General features: G+C 48.1%; 1 protein-coding gene across 2 annotated transcripts in view; it reads right to left on the bottom strand.

Moving 5' to 3' along the window:
* The window catches only part of PRKCA (protein kinase C alpha), a 395,469-nt gene that overhangs the window by 49,878 nt on the left and 332,075 nt on the right, over positions 1-13,516 (bottom strand). For both annotated transcript variants that reach the window (XM_072781076.1, XM_072781077.1), the window contains 4 exons: positions 6,312-6,449; positions 5,318-5,491; positions 3,015-3,106; positions 407-469 (listed from right to left, as the gene is read on the bottom strand). In XM_072781076.1, coding sequence (XP_072637177.1) covers positions 407-469; positions 3,015-3,106; positions 5,318-5,491; positions 6,312-6,449 — 467 coding nt within the window. The remainder of the gene's footprint in view (positions 1-406; positions 470-3,014; positions 3,107-5,317; positions 5,492-6,311; positions 6,450-13,516) is intronic.

Here is a 13,516-nt window from a genome sequence, read left to right as displayed (position 1 = left end):
AGAATTTAACTCAACAGTTTTTCCTCTGCTTATCCCCTACACCCCATATTTTTCTCCTGCTGAGCATCTAGAACAAAAATTCGGTTTCCATTGCTCCCTGATCTCCATTCAAAAAAAAAAAAAAAAAAAAAAAGGCAGAGGAAGGAGCTGTCAGTGGAGAGAAAAGCCATGTTTTCTTGTGGGAAGCAGAAATAAGATGCAACATCTTTTGAGGTCTAGAGATCAGAAAATAGCTCTGATTTGCCTGGAGGCTGTAGGCAAAGGTGGGTCCCAGCAGGTCTCTGTGACCTCGAGGGTTATCAAGTCTGTCTTAGGTCCCCATCACAGAATTATATGTGCACACGGAGGACCAGAGGTCCAGGAAGACTCTCAGCTGCACTGCTGGCAGCAGAGCTTCCATACGCACCTGTAAATGATTCCTCTTTTATGAAGAAAGAACAATCCAATGGAAATCTCTGCCGCATAAAATCTGCAAAAGAAAATGCTCATCAGGTCTCTGGCTTGCTCTGTGGATTTCTGAACATTTTGTACCTTCCAGTTTGGGCATCAGTGAGGCAAAAAAAATGTAAGATCCCGCGACTATCAGAGATCAACATCACCCTACATGTGACAAACCCTTCATCCTTCCCTCTGCCATTTTATCACTCTCACCTCCCCAAGGAATTCTACAGCTAATATGTCAAAGAGACAGGCTTATTACCTGTCCAGAAACAAGCACTTCTTGTTTGAAGCCAGTAGACAGTTAATTTACTGCTTACAAGAAGTTCCTAATGCAATCTTTTAAAAAGTGGCTGCTAGACTCTTCTGTGTCAGGACTGGGGAAGGGTGGAGAAAATGTGCATTTCCCTATTCATGGACAGAATGCGTTAGTGTGTAAAGATGCAGTGATTCCCTAGAAGACAAAGTAGAGTGTGTGATGCACTCTGTAGCTGCTGTACTCACCCCCCCCCACCCGTCCCCGCCCCAAGTGCTGGGATAAATGGGACACACACCATGATTCATACTTGAGTTTACCCTTTTAAATAATTCATAATAAACTCAGAGTAAATGCTGAAAGAGGTTTTAAAATTTGCATAGCATTTAGGAATCTCTGAAGTCTGAGGAGCCACAAGGCTGTGTCTGTGCAAACATCACACCTGGGAGGTTTAAAATCGGCACAATGTCTACACAGGCAGAGGGCAACCTTTGGTGATAAGGACCAAACTCTAACTGGGCAGGGGGCACCCCTGAAGGCTGGCAAGACAGGGAAGGGGTGGTGGAAGGAAGAGAGGATTAAAGGCAACTTTTGCGTTATTTTCGTGCTTTTCTGTATTTTTAAAATAAACATTTTCTAGCAACACAAATACAACCAAAGGGCGCTGGATGAGACACCTTGATGTTACCTCAGAACAAGGTGGCTATTCGGCTACTTGCTCTTTGCAGCTCCATCAAGCTGGGCTTTACAACCCGAGCATTCTAATGCTTTATAACTAACAGAGTAAGACAGGGGAAAAAGGCATTTCTGAAGACTGAAAAATAAAAATAGAAATGGAGGGGTGCTCAGTGGTTGAGCATCTGCCTTTAGCTCAGGGTGTGATCCTGGGGTCCTGGGATCAAGTCTCACATCAGGCTCCCGGCAGGGAGCCTGCTTCTCCCTCTGCCTGTGTCTCTGCCTCTGTGTTCCTCATGAATAAATAAATTTTTAAAAACTTAGGAAAAAAAATCCCCTTCAACAAAAATCTGATTGGCATTTGTGTATTTGATTAATAAAGAAATCTGAGAATGAAAAAAAAAACCCTCTTTGCATATTTTAAGCTTGCTACCAAAGCAGTCCCTCTTCCGCCTTCACTCAATCTTCACTCAATCTAAGACACACCAACCCACGCAGGCCAACAGTTTTTCAGATTTATCTTTTAGACCGAAACACCGGCCAGAATCCAATGAACATTAGCTAACTTGATTAATCAGGGTATATGCCCACTCTGCATCCTCCCTGGGGGAAATGAAATAGCTGTTTGTATACATTTGCTCCTGCTGCCTGTCCTGTGATCTTCTAGCCCCTGGAAAACAGGATGATTTTTCTGATACCAAAGTCCCCCCTTAGATGGACCATTTTCTCTGTTCCCCCGGAGCCCATGTCTCTGCCCTGTGCTGCTGACTCTTACATCCTAATCAAACCCTCCCAACTGAGCTCATGATTCCCCACCCAAACCATCTCTTCTGTGGCTGCCCCCAACCCTAAAATGAGGTATCACCTGAAAAGGTTTCTTGTTCTACACCAAGTTCTGCTTTTCTTCCTCCAGGATGTTTCTCAAAGACCCTTCCTCCTCTTTGGCTCCAAGGTCAAGGTCTAATTAAAGTTCCATTCTTTCTCCTCTACATAGATTTTTCACCAACCCCCATGCACCAGTCCCCACTCTCCTTTCCTCCTTCCCCTCTTGGTCAGAGCTCTCTGAAAACTTAGCCTGATGGTGTCAAGCCCCCCACAGCCTTCCATGGTCCTCAGCCAGGTCCTCCATCAGGCTCATCACCTGGAGCTCCCCTCACCCTCAATCTCAAACCTTACCTTCCGCCCTGCTGGCTTGGGCATTGCCTGAGGATGTGCAACCCTCACTCCCCTCTTTATCAGGGCTTGCGTGGTGCCACCTCTAAAATTATGGCTACATGTTACAATTGTCGAGTGACCTCTTCTACTCCAGGGCAGATGGTGAGCTCCCACAGGGCAGAGAGCCTTTCACACTCCTAATGCCTGGTGTGTTGTGGGTGTACAACAACGATTTGTTGTATCATGAATGGCTGACTCAATCAGTGAGGGTGGAACTGGGTGAGAGGGGGATACACCAGCATCTCCAACTTACTGGAAGTAGAACAAACCTCTCCTTGGGATGGGTGTAGATGGACCCAACCAATAAGTCTGCCCCCTGGGAAGTTACAGGGCTCAGGTCGGAGGACGGTGAAGCCCTACGTCCATACTTCACCCAGAAGTTTCTATGTGCTGTCTAAATTAAAGGCCTTAAAAAAAAAATAGTACTCACACTGCTTGTGGTTCCTTAAATTTTCCTACTTGCTGAATGTGGTACATGAGGTCCCCACCATTGACGTATTCCATGACGAAGTACAGTCGATCCTGAAGATGAAGGTTCAACATGTGAGCAGGGCTTGGTCACCGGCAGAGAGGCTTCCATTACTTTCTAGGCTGTGCTTTGCTTTCTCATTAGTTAGTAAACCGTGGGCTTCGCTGGCAGATCTGCTCAGTGGAGCCCTTCAAATTTTTTCTTCCCAAATAAAAAATAAGTAATAGACCCTACCACATGAGGGCCTCGGGAAGTATAAAGCCATTAATGTAACTCTGAAATAATGGCGCTCTGTCAACATGCCTGTCCCCATCTGGTTCCACATGCTTCCTATTACAGTAACGGCCTCAAACCCTCTTCCCTCTCTCCTGCACACAGAAGACATGTCTAAGTTAGGGATGGTGTGAAGAATCCAAGTGGGCCAATTATTTACTTTTAACTGGTGTTTCTGGTTTGCAGTGTCTGGGAGGCAAACCACAGTGCTGTAGTCGTGTGTTTCACTGGAAGCTTCCGAAAACCAATCTCGTGAGTTAGGCTGGGCTCATAAATTATAAATGCCCAACGATATTGACTGTGGGGGAAGGGACTATACATGACGAGGCTAATCAGATGTGCTGTTGCATCCATAATAGGCCCAAATATTGTTCTTCATCTTCTCTGTCACTGGTGTGTTAATTGTCAGCCCCACGGAGGGTGTACATCATTGACCCCAGTAAGTGTGCATGTTTATGAGGACATCACAGTGGGGCAGTTGGGGGAAAATGGGGTTGAACAGCGAAATAGCTAACAGCACAGCACACCCAGGGGAAAGCCGACCTCTGTTCGCTTCTAGACATTTTGCTGAAGTTATTAAACATTAAAGTGTTGCACGGGGAGGGAAAAAATGATGAAGCTGGTGCTAGCAGCCAGGAAATAGCTCCGGGAGCTTCCATCTCTAGCTTTCCTGTTATGAATTTTAATTCCATCTTTATTTCCATGTTTTGTTGCTTTCTGGAGCTTCGTCAGTGTAACCAGGGTGATAGGATACGGGCTAGGACTCGCAGACATGGGTCCCTCTCTGTTATATTGCTCTTCCCTCTTCGGCCCTACTTTGGTGCTGCCGGGAGGAGGGGGCTGTCCATGCCACCAGTGCCAGGCTGACACGCAGTGGCTGGCACCTGACTCTGCAGCCCCTTGCCTGCCCTGACACTGTGTGGTTATACTGTCATTTTGAGATTCTAAAATCCAAGAGCACTGAGGGGTCCCTCCCAAGACATTTTAAAGAGAGACGTAAAACAGAGAGTCACTTTCCGGCCAACAGAAAGTTGAAGATATTGTAATCATAACAATACTAATTATAGCTACTGATTATTGAGTCATCTCTTTAAAAAGGGCAAGCGTTGAGGAAATGGAGAGCCTGTCTTTGGGCAAGACTGATGATGGTGCCCTCGAAATGTTCGCGTTTCTTGCAGGCTGCCTGCAAGCTCCATGCCACTGCCCTGGCCCCACTACAGGCTCATCAGTGCTTTGGAACTCTTTTGTCCTCTTTTTTATTTATACTGTAAGACAGGGCTCGGCAAACTTTCTGTAAAGGGCTAAACAGGAAAGACCATGGGCTTTGTGCATCTCTTGCAACTATTCAACTCTGCCTTCACAGCCTCAGAGCCACTGTGGACGTCGGAGAATGAAGGAGCGTGGCTGTGTTCCAAGAAAATGATTCATGGACACTGAAATGTGAATTTCATCTAATTTACACGTCACAAAATAGCATTCTTTTTTTTTTTTTTTTTTTTTTTTTTTTTTTTTTTTTACCCCTCTAACCTTTCTCAGAGCTTATGGGCTATACAAAACAGACCAGACTGCCAAGCCTGCTGTGTGCCATCAACAAGAACACACTCTTTTATGAGATCAAGTTTCCTCATGTTCCAATGCAATGCTTGGCAACTGGATCAGTAGTCTTAAAAAGCCAGGACTGTGGGTTATTTTATTGGTTTTGTATTCTTAAGTCTTAGCACACTGCTTGGTATAAAGAAAACCTTTGATCCAAATGTTTGCTGAATCAAAGAGAATTAGTGCCAAGCTTGTAAGTAGGGCACATTCCAGAGAGGGGACTCCCCAAATTTACCAGTGGCATAAGAGTGAGAGGCTGTTCCCAGGTTATGTCTTTCTCGAGCCTTTTCCACTGGAGAAGGTTGATTCAGATGCTTAGAACACTGGGTCAAGGGTGGCCCTGGAGAGACGCCCACACACCTTGTCACAGATAACATCCCCCCCAGGGTCCTTACCACTGTCTGGAAGCAGGAGTGTAGCTGTGTCAGGAATGGGGGCTTGTCAAGCAGGGCCAGGACTCGCTTCTCTACCATGGTGCACTCCACGTCATCATCTTGAATCACCACGTCCTTCTTCAGGATTTTGATAGCATACAGTTCCTCTGTGCCCTTCCTGTCAGCAAGCATTACCTGGGAGCAGACGAAAGGCAACCTGAAAGGTTCGAAGTGTATGTCTGGTAATGGGAGTGGGGAGGAACCTGGTCAGGTGGCTGTTCACCTTGTGCCAATTTATAAATGCATGATATAAACATTCACAAAGTTCCACTTTATGTGCAAATTTTGAAAGATCGCATGTCAGTGCAGATTAAATTCTTCCAGTATTGGTTAATTGAGGAGCTGTCAAGATTTGTACACAGCGTAGGCTATGGTTGCATGATGGAGCTTTTGTGGCTGCGGAAAGGAATATACCTGGTCCTCAGCATTCACCTTGAAGTGTGCACATTTTTCAGGAGCATCCTTTAGGCAAAAATGTGACTGACCTTTTTATAAGCTTCTCACGAGTCAGGAGCCAAGACAAACAAAAAGGCAGGATGGACATCACTTCCTGGATCTATCATGAGATTTGGGGCCAGAGAAGCCAAATGTAGACATATAGGTTGATCATTGAAGAAACGCAGTTCAGTGCCTCTTAATCATTACGTTTGCTTACTACAAATCACCTTGTAATTTTTAGTTGCGAAGATTATTTATTCAACCAACATGTTGGAGCACCTGCTCTGTTCTCAACCCCAAAATGGTGATGCAGAGTGAACCCTCTGTAGCTTTCTGGGTATGGTTGTTTTTAATGAAATGAAGCGGTGGGTGGGTCGGGGTAGGCAGGGGAACATCTCAGAAATGAGTACAGAGCAGGCAAATCTCAAGGGTGGTTCTGGAAACCCTAGGGAGCATGGAACTGATCCTAGCATTCTCTGGAAGCGCCCCTCCAGCTCCCTGACAACTGTCCTCTTACCTTTCCAAAACTTCCCTTCCCCAGCACCATGAGGAAATTGAAGTCTGTGAGTTTCACTCTGTCCAGGTTGTTGGAAGGTTGTCTCCTGTCTTCTGAAGGACTGATTACTTTGTTACCAGCGGGGCCAAGCTTGGCTTTCTAAACAACAAGCACACATGTGAGAACAATGTGTCATTTTTCCCAGGAAAAAGTGATAGAAAGCATTTAATTAAGCTTGAGGTCAGCTGGGAGGTGGGAGGTGGGATGGGGGCAAGAAAAGAAATCACAGGATGATGAGATATTTATTCCACAGTTGGTGGCCATGCTTACCCTAAGGGCAACATTTGCAAAGTAGAAGAAAAAAAACACCACAAAACTGCCCTTACCTATCAAGAGACAACTCTTTACATAGTTAAGCAAGAATCAAGTCATGGGATTCTGATTTTCATTCTAGGACTTCAAAGTTTACTTCTTGGTGAATGGGGTGCTTCACAATGGTTAACATAATAGAAGCAATACCCTGTGTACTGATGCTTTTCTTACTTGTAGATTTTCCTATTCTTAAATATGCAAATAGTTCATTTGCATGAAGGGAACTTGTACCCTAGCAAAAAGGGAGAATATGGTCTCCTGGAGAGGAACCTCTAAACCGGCAAGCTGTGGGGATGATTTATTGCTGCTTTAAAAGGCATAGTAAGAAGAACATAAGGTTGTGGGATTTTTATTTTTTTATTTTTTTGGTTTTGTTTTTTGTTTTTAAGTCAAGAGTTGAACTCGGGAAACCTGGTTTCACGCAAAACACACAGCACCCTTTGAACCTGACGAATCCTTGCTCAGTGACCAAAAGACATTTTTATAAACCAGGCTCATGCTACACAAAAATGCTGGAAAGACCACACCCTCATTACTCTGGTTGAAGAGCTGGAGTCTGTCTCAGGTAAAAGGTGGAGGAGAGAAAGAAGGCTCGGCATAAAAAGGAAAGGCTAATGGGATCACATGGGAAGGTCTCAACAGTCAGCAAAGGAGCCCATGGAGAATCTCCCCACAGACTCTGCATGTAGAACACTTGCCTGACGGTGAGGGGACCAGTCGCTGGCCACGTCAGCTGCTGAAAGGCCAGGGTCCTGCAGTGTGGCTGAACTGCCACAGCCCTGAGCCCAAGGACAAATACTATATTGCTTTGGATACATTCTTAATGATGAGGTACGCCCTCTACCCCTTCCCCCCCCCCACTCTCCCACCTCCCTGGCCTTCTTCCCCAATGCAGCAGACCTAAGAGCAGCTCGGAGTTCTGGAGCAGGTGCCAGGACATCACTCGAGTCAATGTAGTTACCAAAAAGAAAGTATAGGACATAAAGAAGGCGTTCTGGGCTTTACTACGTGACCAGAGCACATCAGCATCAGTTCTTAGCTCTTAAGGGCAGATGGGAGGATCTGACATGTTTTCTTTAGCAGCAGAGAAGGCTTTGAGGAATAAACCATATTCCCTCTTAGAGCACCAGCATCCCTTCATCCCACAGTTACTGAGCGAGCACCCTGTGCCAGGCTCTGTTGAAGAGGTTTTGCATTAGCACAGGCAACCATCTCTGGATGCCCAGGCCTCACACAGTGCTCAGCACAGGGTATGCGCGCTACATCCTGGTTGAGTAAGGATATGACTCTTGAATGTGTTCATCAGATGCTGTGCTGTTGGGTGATGCTCTTCTGTGATAAAAATAACACGTTTGCATTGGGATCGAACCTCATGGCTTGAGTGCGTGCCTGGAATAACTGAGCACACCGATTTAGGTAGAGGCATTAACACATGGGGGAAAGATGGCCCTAACTTTTTTGCTTCAGAGCTGAAAGTATTTGACACTGCTATATGATTCTTCTATGGGCAGTGCCTGGTGGGACACACAGGTGAACCCAGGGGTCGTTGGATACATCGACGCTCTTCAAAGATGATAACCTGAACTGCAGTGATACGTGTATGGGCCTCCCCTTTGACAGAGAATGGGAGAAATTTTTAGACAGGCTTTTGAGAAAGAGCCAAGATATAACTGCTAATGTCACATCAGGACCCTCCCCCGCTCAACTGCAGGACCAGCCCCGTCTTCTGGAAGCTAGGGAGAAGGATCTGGCCCCGGGGGTCCCAAACAGACCAGGTTCGACCACTCGCCGCTGACACAATGCAAAGGCAGACAAATGAGGGGTGGTGAAATGAGCAAGTGATTTATTTGGGGGAGGCCAGCACCAGGAAGACAGCAGACTAGTGTCTCAAAGACTGTCTCCAAAGTGCTGAAAGCACTCCCAGGATCATGTCAGGAAGACGCAGGGCAGAGGCTGGCGGGTACATGCATGCAGCTGAGCAGTGCAGGTCAAGTTGATTGCTGTCTTGGGGTCAATCACCGGGGGTCTTGCTGGCTCAGGGCATTCCTTATTGCTGGAGAGGGTAGTTTCGGTCCCCATCACGGGATGTTTTGCCCGCAGGGTCTCATGCCTGAGTTAAGAGAGAAGCTGGAAAGGAGAACTCAATCAATTAGAAGGTACGGACTGGGGTCAAAATGGAGGTAACGGACAGCAGAAGTCCTCTTTTACTTCAAACATCTGCCCCGGGAATGATTCCAAGTTGATTAACTTTCTGCTGGGTGTCGTCGAAATTGCAACGAACAATCAGGAAGTTCAAGTTTGAGATGAGAATACTGACTATGCCCCTCTATTCTGTTCTTCTTTAATAAGTTATCAGAAAGAGGCATGAGGAGATTAATTTTATCCTATCAGGAACGTCACAGTAAATTCTGGAAAGACCCCCAGACAACGGACTCCGTGCTCTGACGTCCTTGGAAGAGTTGACAAGTGTCTTCACCTGGGTGAGGCTGTGATCTTGCTGGGGCTGCTCATGAACACCTAGCTTCCATCTGAAGCACGGGGCTCCTAACCAGAGGTTCTGGACTCACGTGAATTCCTAGAGTCCCTGCTCCTTCCTCCTTTGACACTTCAGCACCACAGACGGTGGTAAGAGGGTCCATGGGCTGCTGTAGGTGACGATCTCCAGAAGAAACATTGGGCATTTTGCACACTGCCCTCACTGGGGGGCCATAATTGAGCAAAGACTGAGTTTTGGGGCTATGTTCAGTTCAGTTGTAGGGAAAAAATGTTCCCCAAAGGCATGTAAATGCAACAAAAGCATTTTTTGCATTTGAGTGCTTCTGAACCCAACTGCAGTAGGGTCTTAGATTCCACTCGGAAATCAAGCCGTGAGGTTTGGCAGGAATGTTGACAAAGGAGTCTCCTACTCCTAGGAGGTGAAGCCGGATGGAGGAAGGACACCGGCTTCTTGCCCTGCCCGGGCAGATTCCATTCTTGTGTCTCTCTAGCCAGAAGCAGAATTGGGTTTTACGTGGCTGGGAGCGCAGGGGGTGGTCTGGAAGGAGGATGGGTCAGGCTGCCGCACTGACCGTGCTCACCGTCGGGGGGCTGGCTAGAAAGTGGCCCGGCCCAGTGGGCGAGATGGTTTCTCCCCAGCTCTCCTGGGCAGCCCTGAGATAAGAGCAGCCTGGGGGCTTCGTGCAGCTGGCTTCCACATTTCCCCTGCAGAGTATGCTTCTGGAGTCATTTCCACGCTGCCACCCGCAGGCTAGCTGCTGGATGGCACGGAGCCATCCTAATACGGAGTTTTCAAAAGCTGACAATTCCACGATATCAAAACCTCAGTGGTCTGGGCCTGACTCTGGCAGGTGTCTCGCTCAACCTGGGTCTAATAAACAGCACAGCTGGAGGAGACCGCCGGTGGCTACCCTGGCAGCTGTGCAGCGGGGGGTTGGGGGGGTGCCAAAGGGCAAGGAAGGCAGAGGCCCCCAGGAGGATGGTCTACACGGCCTCCACCTCTACTTTCAGGCAGGCTCTGACTCCGGATTCCCATCCTTCACAGCTGCTCCACCCCCCCCCCCACCCCCCCACCTGCCCCTTGCTGTGGGAGTATGGTCACACTCACCTGAGACTGTCCTGCCGTGTCCCCCACCACTTCCTGGGCTGACTTCTCCCCTCCTGCAGGCTTTAGCTTGCTTGTCATCTCTTCAGAGGACCCCTCCCCAAAGACTTTCTGCCAGTCTCCCTCCAGGGCCCTGTTCTCAACAGCTCCTAGGGCAACCTGTGAATACTTATGGAGTATTTAACGCTTCTTCTACGCTGTACAGCTGATCTGTCAGCAGGTCATGCCAAGTTTACCTGCAGGATGTGTCCAGAATCTGGCCTCTTCTCAGGGCCTCCTTCACTACCTCTCTCTCGAGGCGGCCCCACCTCTAGTGTCCCTACTTCCGTGACCTTCCTTTCAGTATCTTCCCTGGAGGGACCCCGTTGTACTTCCCTGGCTTCCTGTCTGCTGGACAGAGAAAGGCCAACTTGTCACAATGGAGGTGGAGGAGACCCTTGGCTATCAGTTGGGTCTCTGATCTCAGTCCCACTACTCCCCGGGCCCCCTCTGTTCCAGCCTCCAGTCTTTGGTCACCCTTCCTACAGGGGCCTCGCTATCTCGTTCATCTACAAAATCCAGCTTAAGCACCACCTCTCCATCTTCTTGCTGCTTCCTCCCTCCTGGGATTTCCAACCTGTGGCAGATGTCGTCTGTGACCAGCCCACATCCCGAGCTTTTGGCTTGGCACCCCTGTGTACATCTGAGGCTATCTGAGGGTTCTGTGGGGGCCGTGCCTGCAGGGCAAGCCTGGAGCGCCCATGTCGCTGCCCCATGAAGGGGCAGCATGTTCCATGCTGTTTCCTTAGCTTCCCAGCAGGACTGAGCTCCAGTGTGTCCACGGTGGCACCACCAGATAACTGACTTGCCCTTACCTTACCCTAGCTGGCTTCCACCCTTCCCTGGGACACAGTCCTACTTCCCCACCCCTCCATCTCTTGGGATCACTTGCCACATGAAGTCCTTGCTCCCAAAACCCTGTGGCAGATCTGACTTCTCTGGGGAGCCTAAATGAACACGTGACCTTTTTCTGAGGATTTACTGATCTTTCTCATTAGGCTGTGAGGTCCTGGAAGGCAGAGACTATCTTATTCATCTTTGTGTCTTTAGGCCGAGCACTGCACTGAGCACATAATTGTACATTCATTGAATAGCTCATTGATTGGTTGATTGGTTGATTGATTCATTCAAAATCATACATCTTCATTAAGCCCTACAGCAGAATTTGAAGAGGCCAAATCATGAACGGTACAGTCAGCTTGTAGCCAATACCAACCAGCCATCTGCCAAACGTTAATTACAGGAAAGCAGCTGTTACCAAGTATGTCATTTCAGAGGGTGCCCCTGGACACTGTGCATTTGGAGGTTCACATGTAATCGGAACTCCTTCCCTCAAACCATCACTGGTCATGCTGGGACAGCCGCAGACAAAGGCTGTGAGGGCATCCCTGCCTTTAGGGAGGTTGGCCACACACAGTGACCCTCCCCAGAGGCCACACTAGCTGGGCCAGCGAGCTGAAACCATGCCCTCAGAAGCTTCTCTGAAGGGACCTTTCTCCAGTGAGAAGTCCTGACTGCCCTAGACTTCGCTGGGATCTGACAAATGACCAACAATGAGCCTCTGGACTGTTTCTTTCTTTGAGCTTTTGAATGGGTTGTTTGGCAACTGGTCTCCTGGCAAGACAAAGAGACCTGCCCTTCTCAGCTTGCATACTGTTGACATAACGGTTTGTCCTTGTGGTGAATGTAATTCAGACTTCACCAGGAGTGCAAATAGTATGTGTCTAGGGATAAAGCTGAAGCTGATGGTCTAACTGCAGAGATTTCAGCAGACCCAAGGAGGCCTCAGAATAAGCATGCCAGCATCCTTTACGATAGCAACGCAAACACACCCTGCAGGGCCAGACACCCTGGGCTATGTGCCCAAACGGGAATTCACACCAGGAGAGGAGAAGCAAGGATGTCTCCTGAAGGCTGGTTTCCAGAGGAGGGAGCAGAGAATCAGATGGGGCTGCAGATTGAAAGCACTTAGGAGCCCACTGGTAATGCTCCTTGCTGATAAATCTCAAATCTTGAGTTCTTGCTCAGGACATGTTTTGATTCAACTCATGGGTCCTTGTGGGTGAATTTAAACACTCCACCATTTATTCCACAAATATCTGTGGGTCTGTCATGCCCCAGACACGGGACCAGATGCTGGGGAAATCAGATCAATGTGAGGTAGCCTCTCCTCCGAAGAGCCTGCAGTCCAAAGGTCCTATAGTCTATGTCCCTGTTATTCAACATGTAGTCTGTGGATCAGCTGCACTGGCATCACCTGCAGGCTGGCCAGGAATGCAGATTCCTGGGCCCCAGCCCAGATCTACGAATCAGAATATGCATTTTTTAAGAAGATCCTCAAATGATTCCCGTGCATGTTTCAGATGTGCTAGACTAAGTTCAAAGTCCCCTTAGAGTCCCTGTGACCCTCTCCACCTTCACCAGGGCAATTACCATGTAAAATCAATGGCAAATTCTAGAAAGAGCCCCAGACTTTGATTCCAAAGAGTTTAGATCAAATCTTGGCTTTACTCATTTTTGCTGTGTGACTCTGGGCAGATGATACGGCCTCTCTGAGCATCAGGTTGCTCACATGTAATACAGTGGTACTAAGACCTCTGCACCCCTGGGCTATGCTGAAGGTGAAATGAAGACTCCTTTGCAAAAACCCCCAGCGCAAGGCCTCACATCACATCCTTCACTGTGCACTTCTTTCCTTTGCCTTGAGCACTTCCCTCAGGCTCCTGGCCTCCACCTGCTCCTGGACCATGGATGAGCAGCAGCAGGTCACCTGGGTCAGGGTTCTGCTTGGCTGACTCATGGCCCAGAAACCCTGTGACTATGGATATATCAAGCCTGCAGACAGGCTCTGCGGGAGCTCGGGACCTGTGGGGAGGCCGTGACAGATCCCTGTGGGCTTCCATGCTTCTATGCCCTCCCAGTGTGGTAGGAGAGGAACTGGGTCTGAGCTCCAGCTGCTCTGATTTCTGGAGCATCTTCTGTAGCTCCCTCAGGGGCTAGGACCATGCAGGGAAAGACCTTGACTTCCTGTGCTCTCCCCATCAGAAAATTTCCTAATAACTGACATGCATCTCATTTTATGCCCCAGATACATTCTCTAAAAGTCCTAACAGTCTGCAATCATTGGAGGTGTTCATAAATTTAAAGGACTCCTATGGTGAGTTTCTGTAAAGCACATCATATGAAGTGAATTTGAATACCACAAATCCAAATT

This window comes from Canis lupus, chromosome 16, assembly GCF_048164855.1.
Source record: "Canis lupus baileyi chromosome 16, mCanLup2.hap1, whole genome shotgun sequence".
In the NCBI taxonomy this organism is placed as follows: domain Eukaryota; kingdom Metazoa; phylum Chordata; class Mammalia; order Carnivora; family Canidae; genus Canis; species Canis lupus.
The sequence above is the reverse complement of the archived record's forward strand: the minus strand, read 5'-3'. Positions and strand labels throughout refer to the sequence as shown.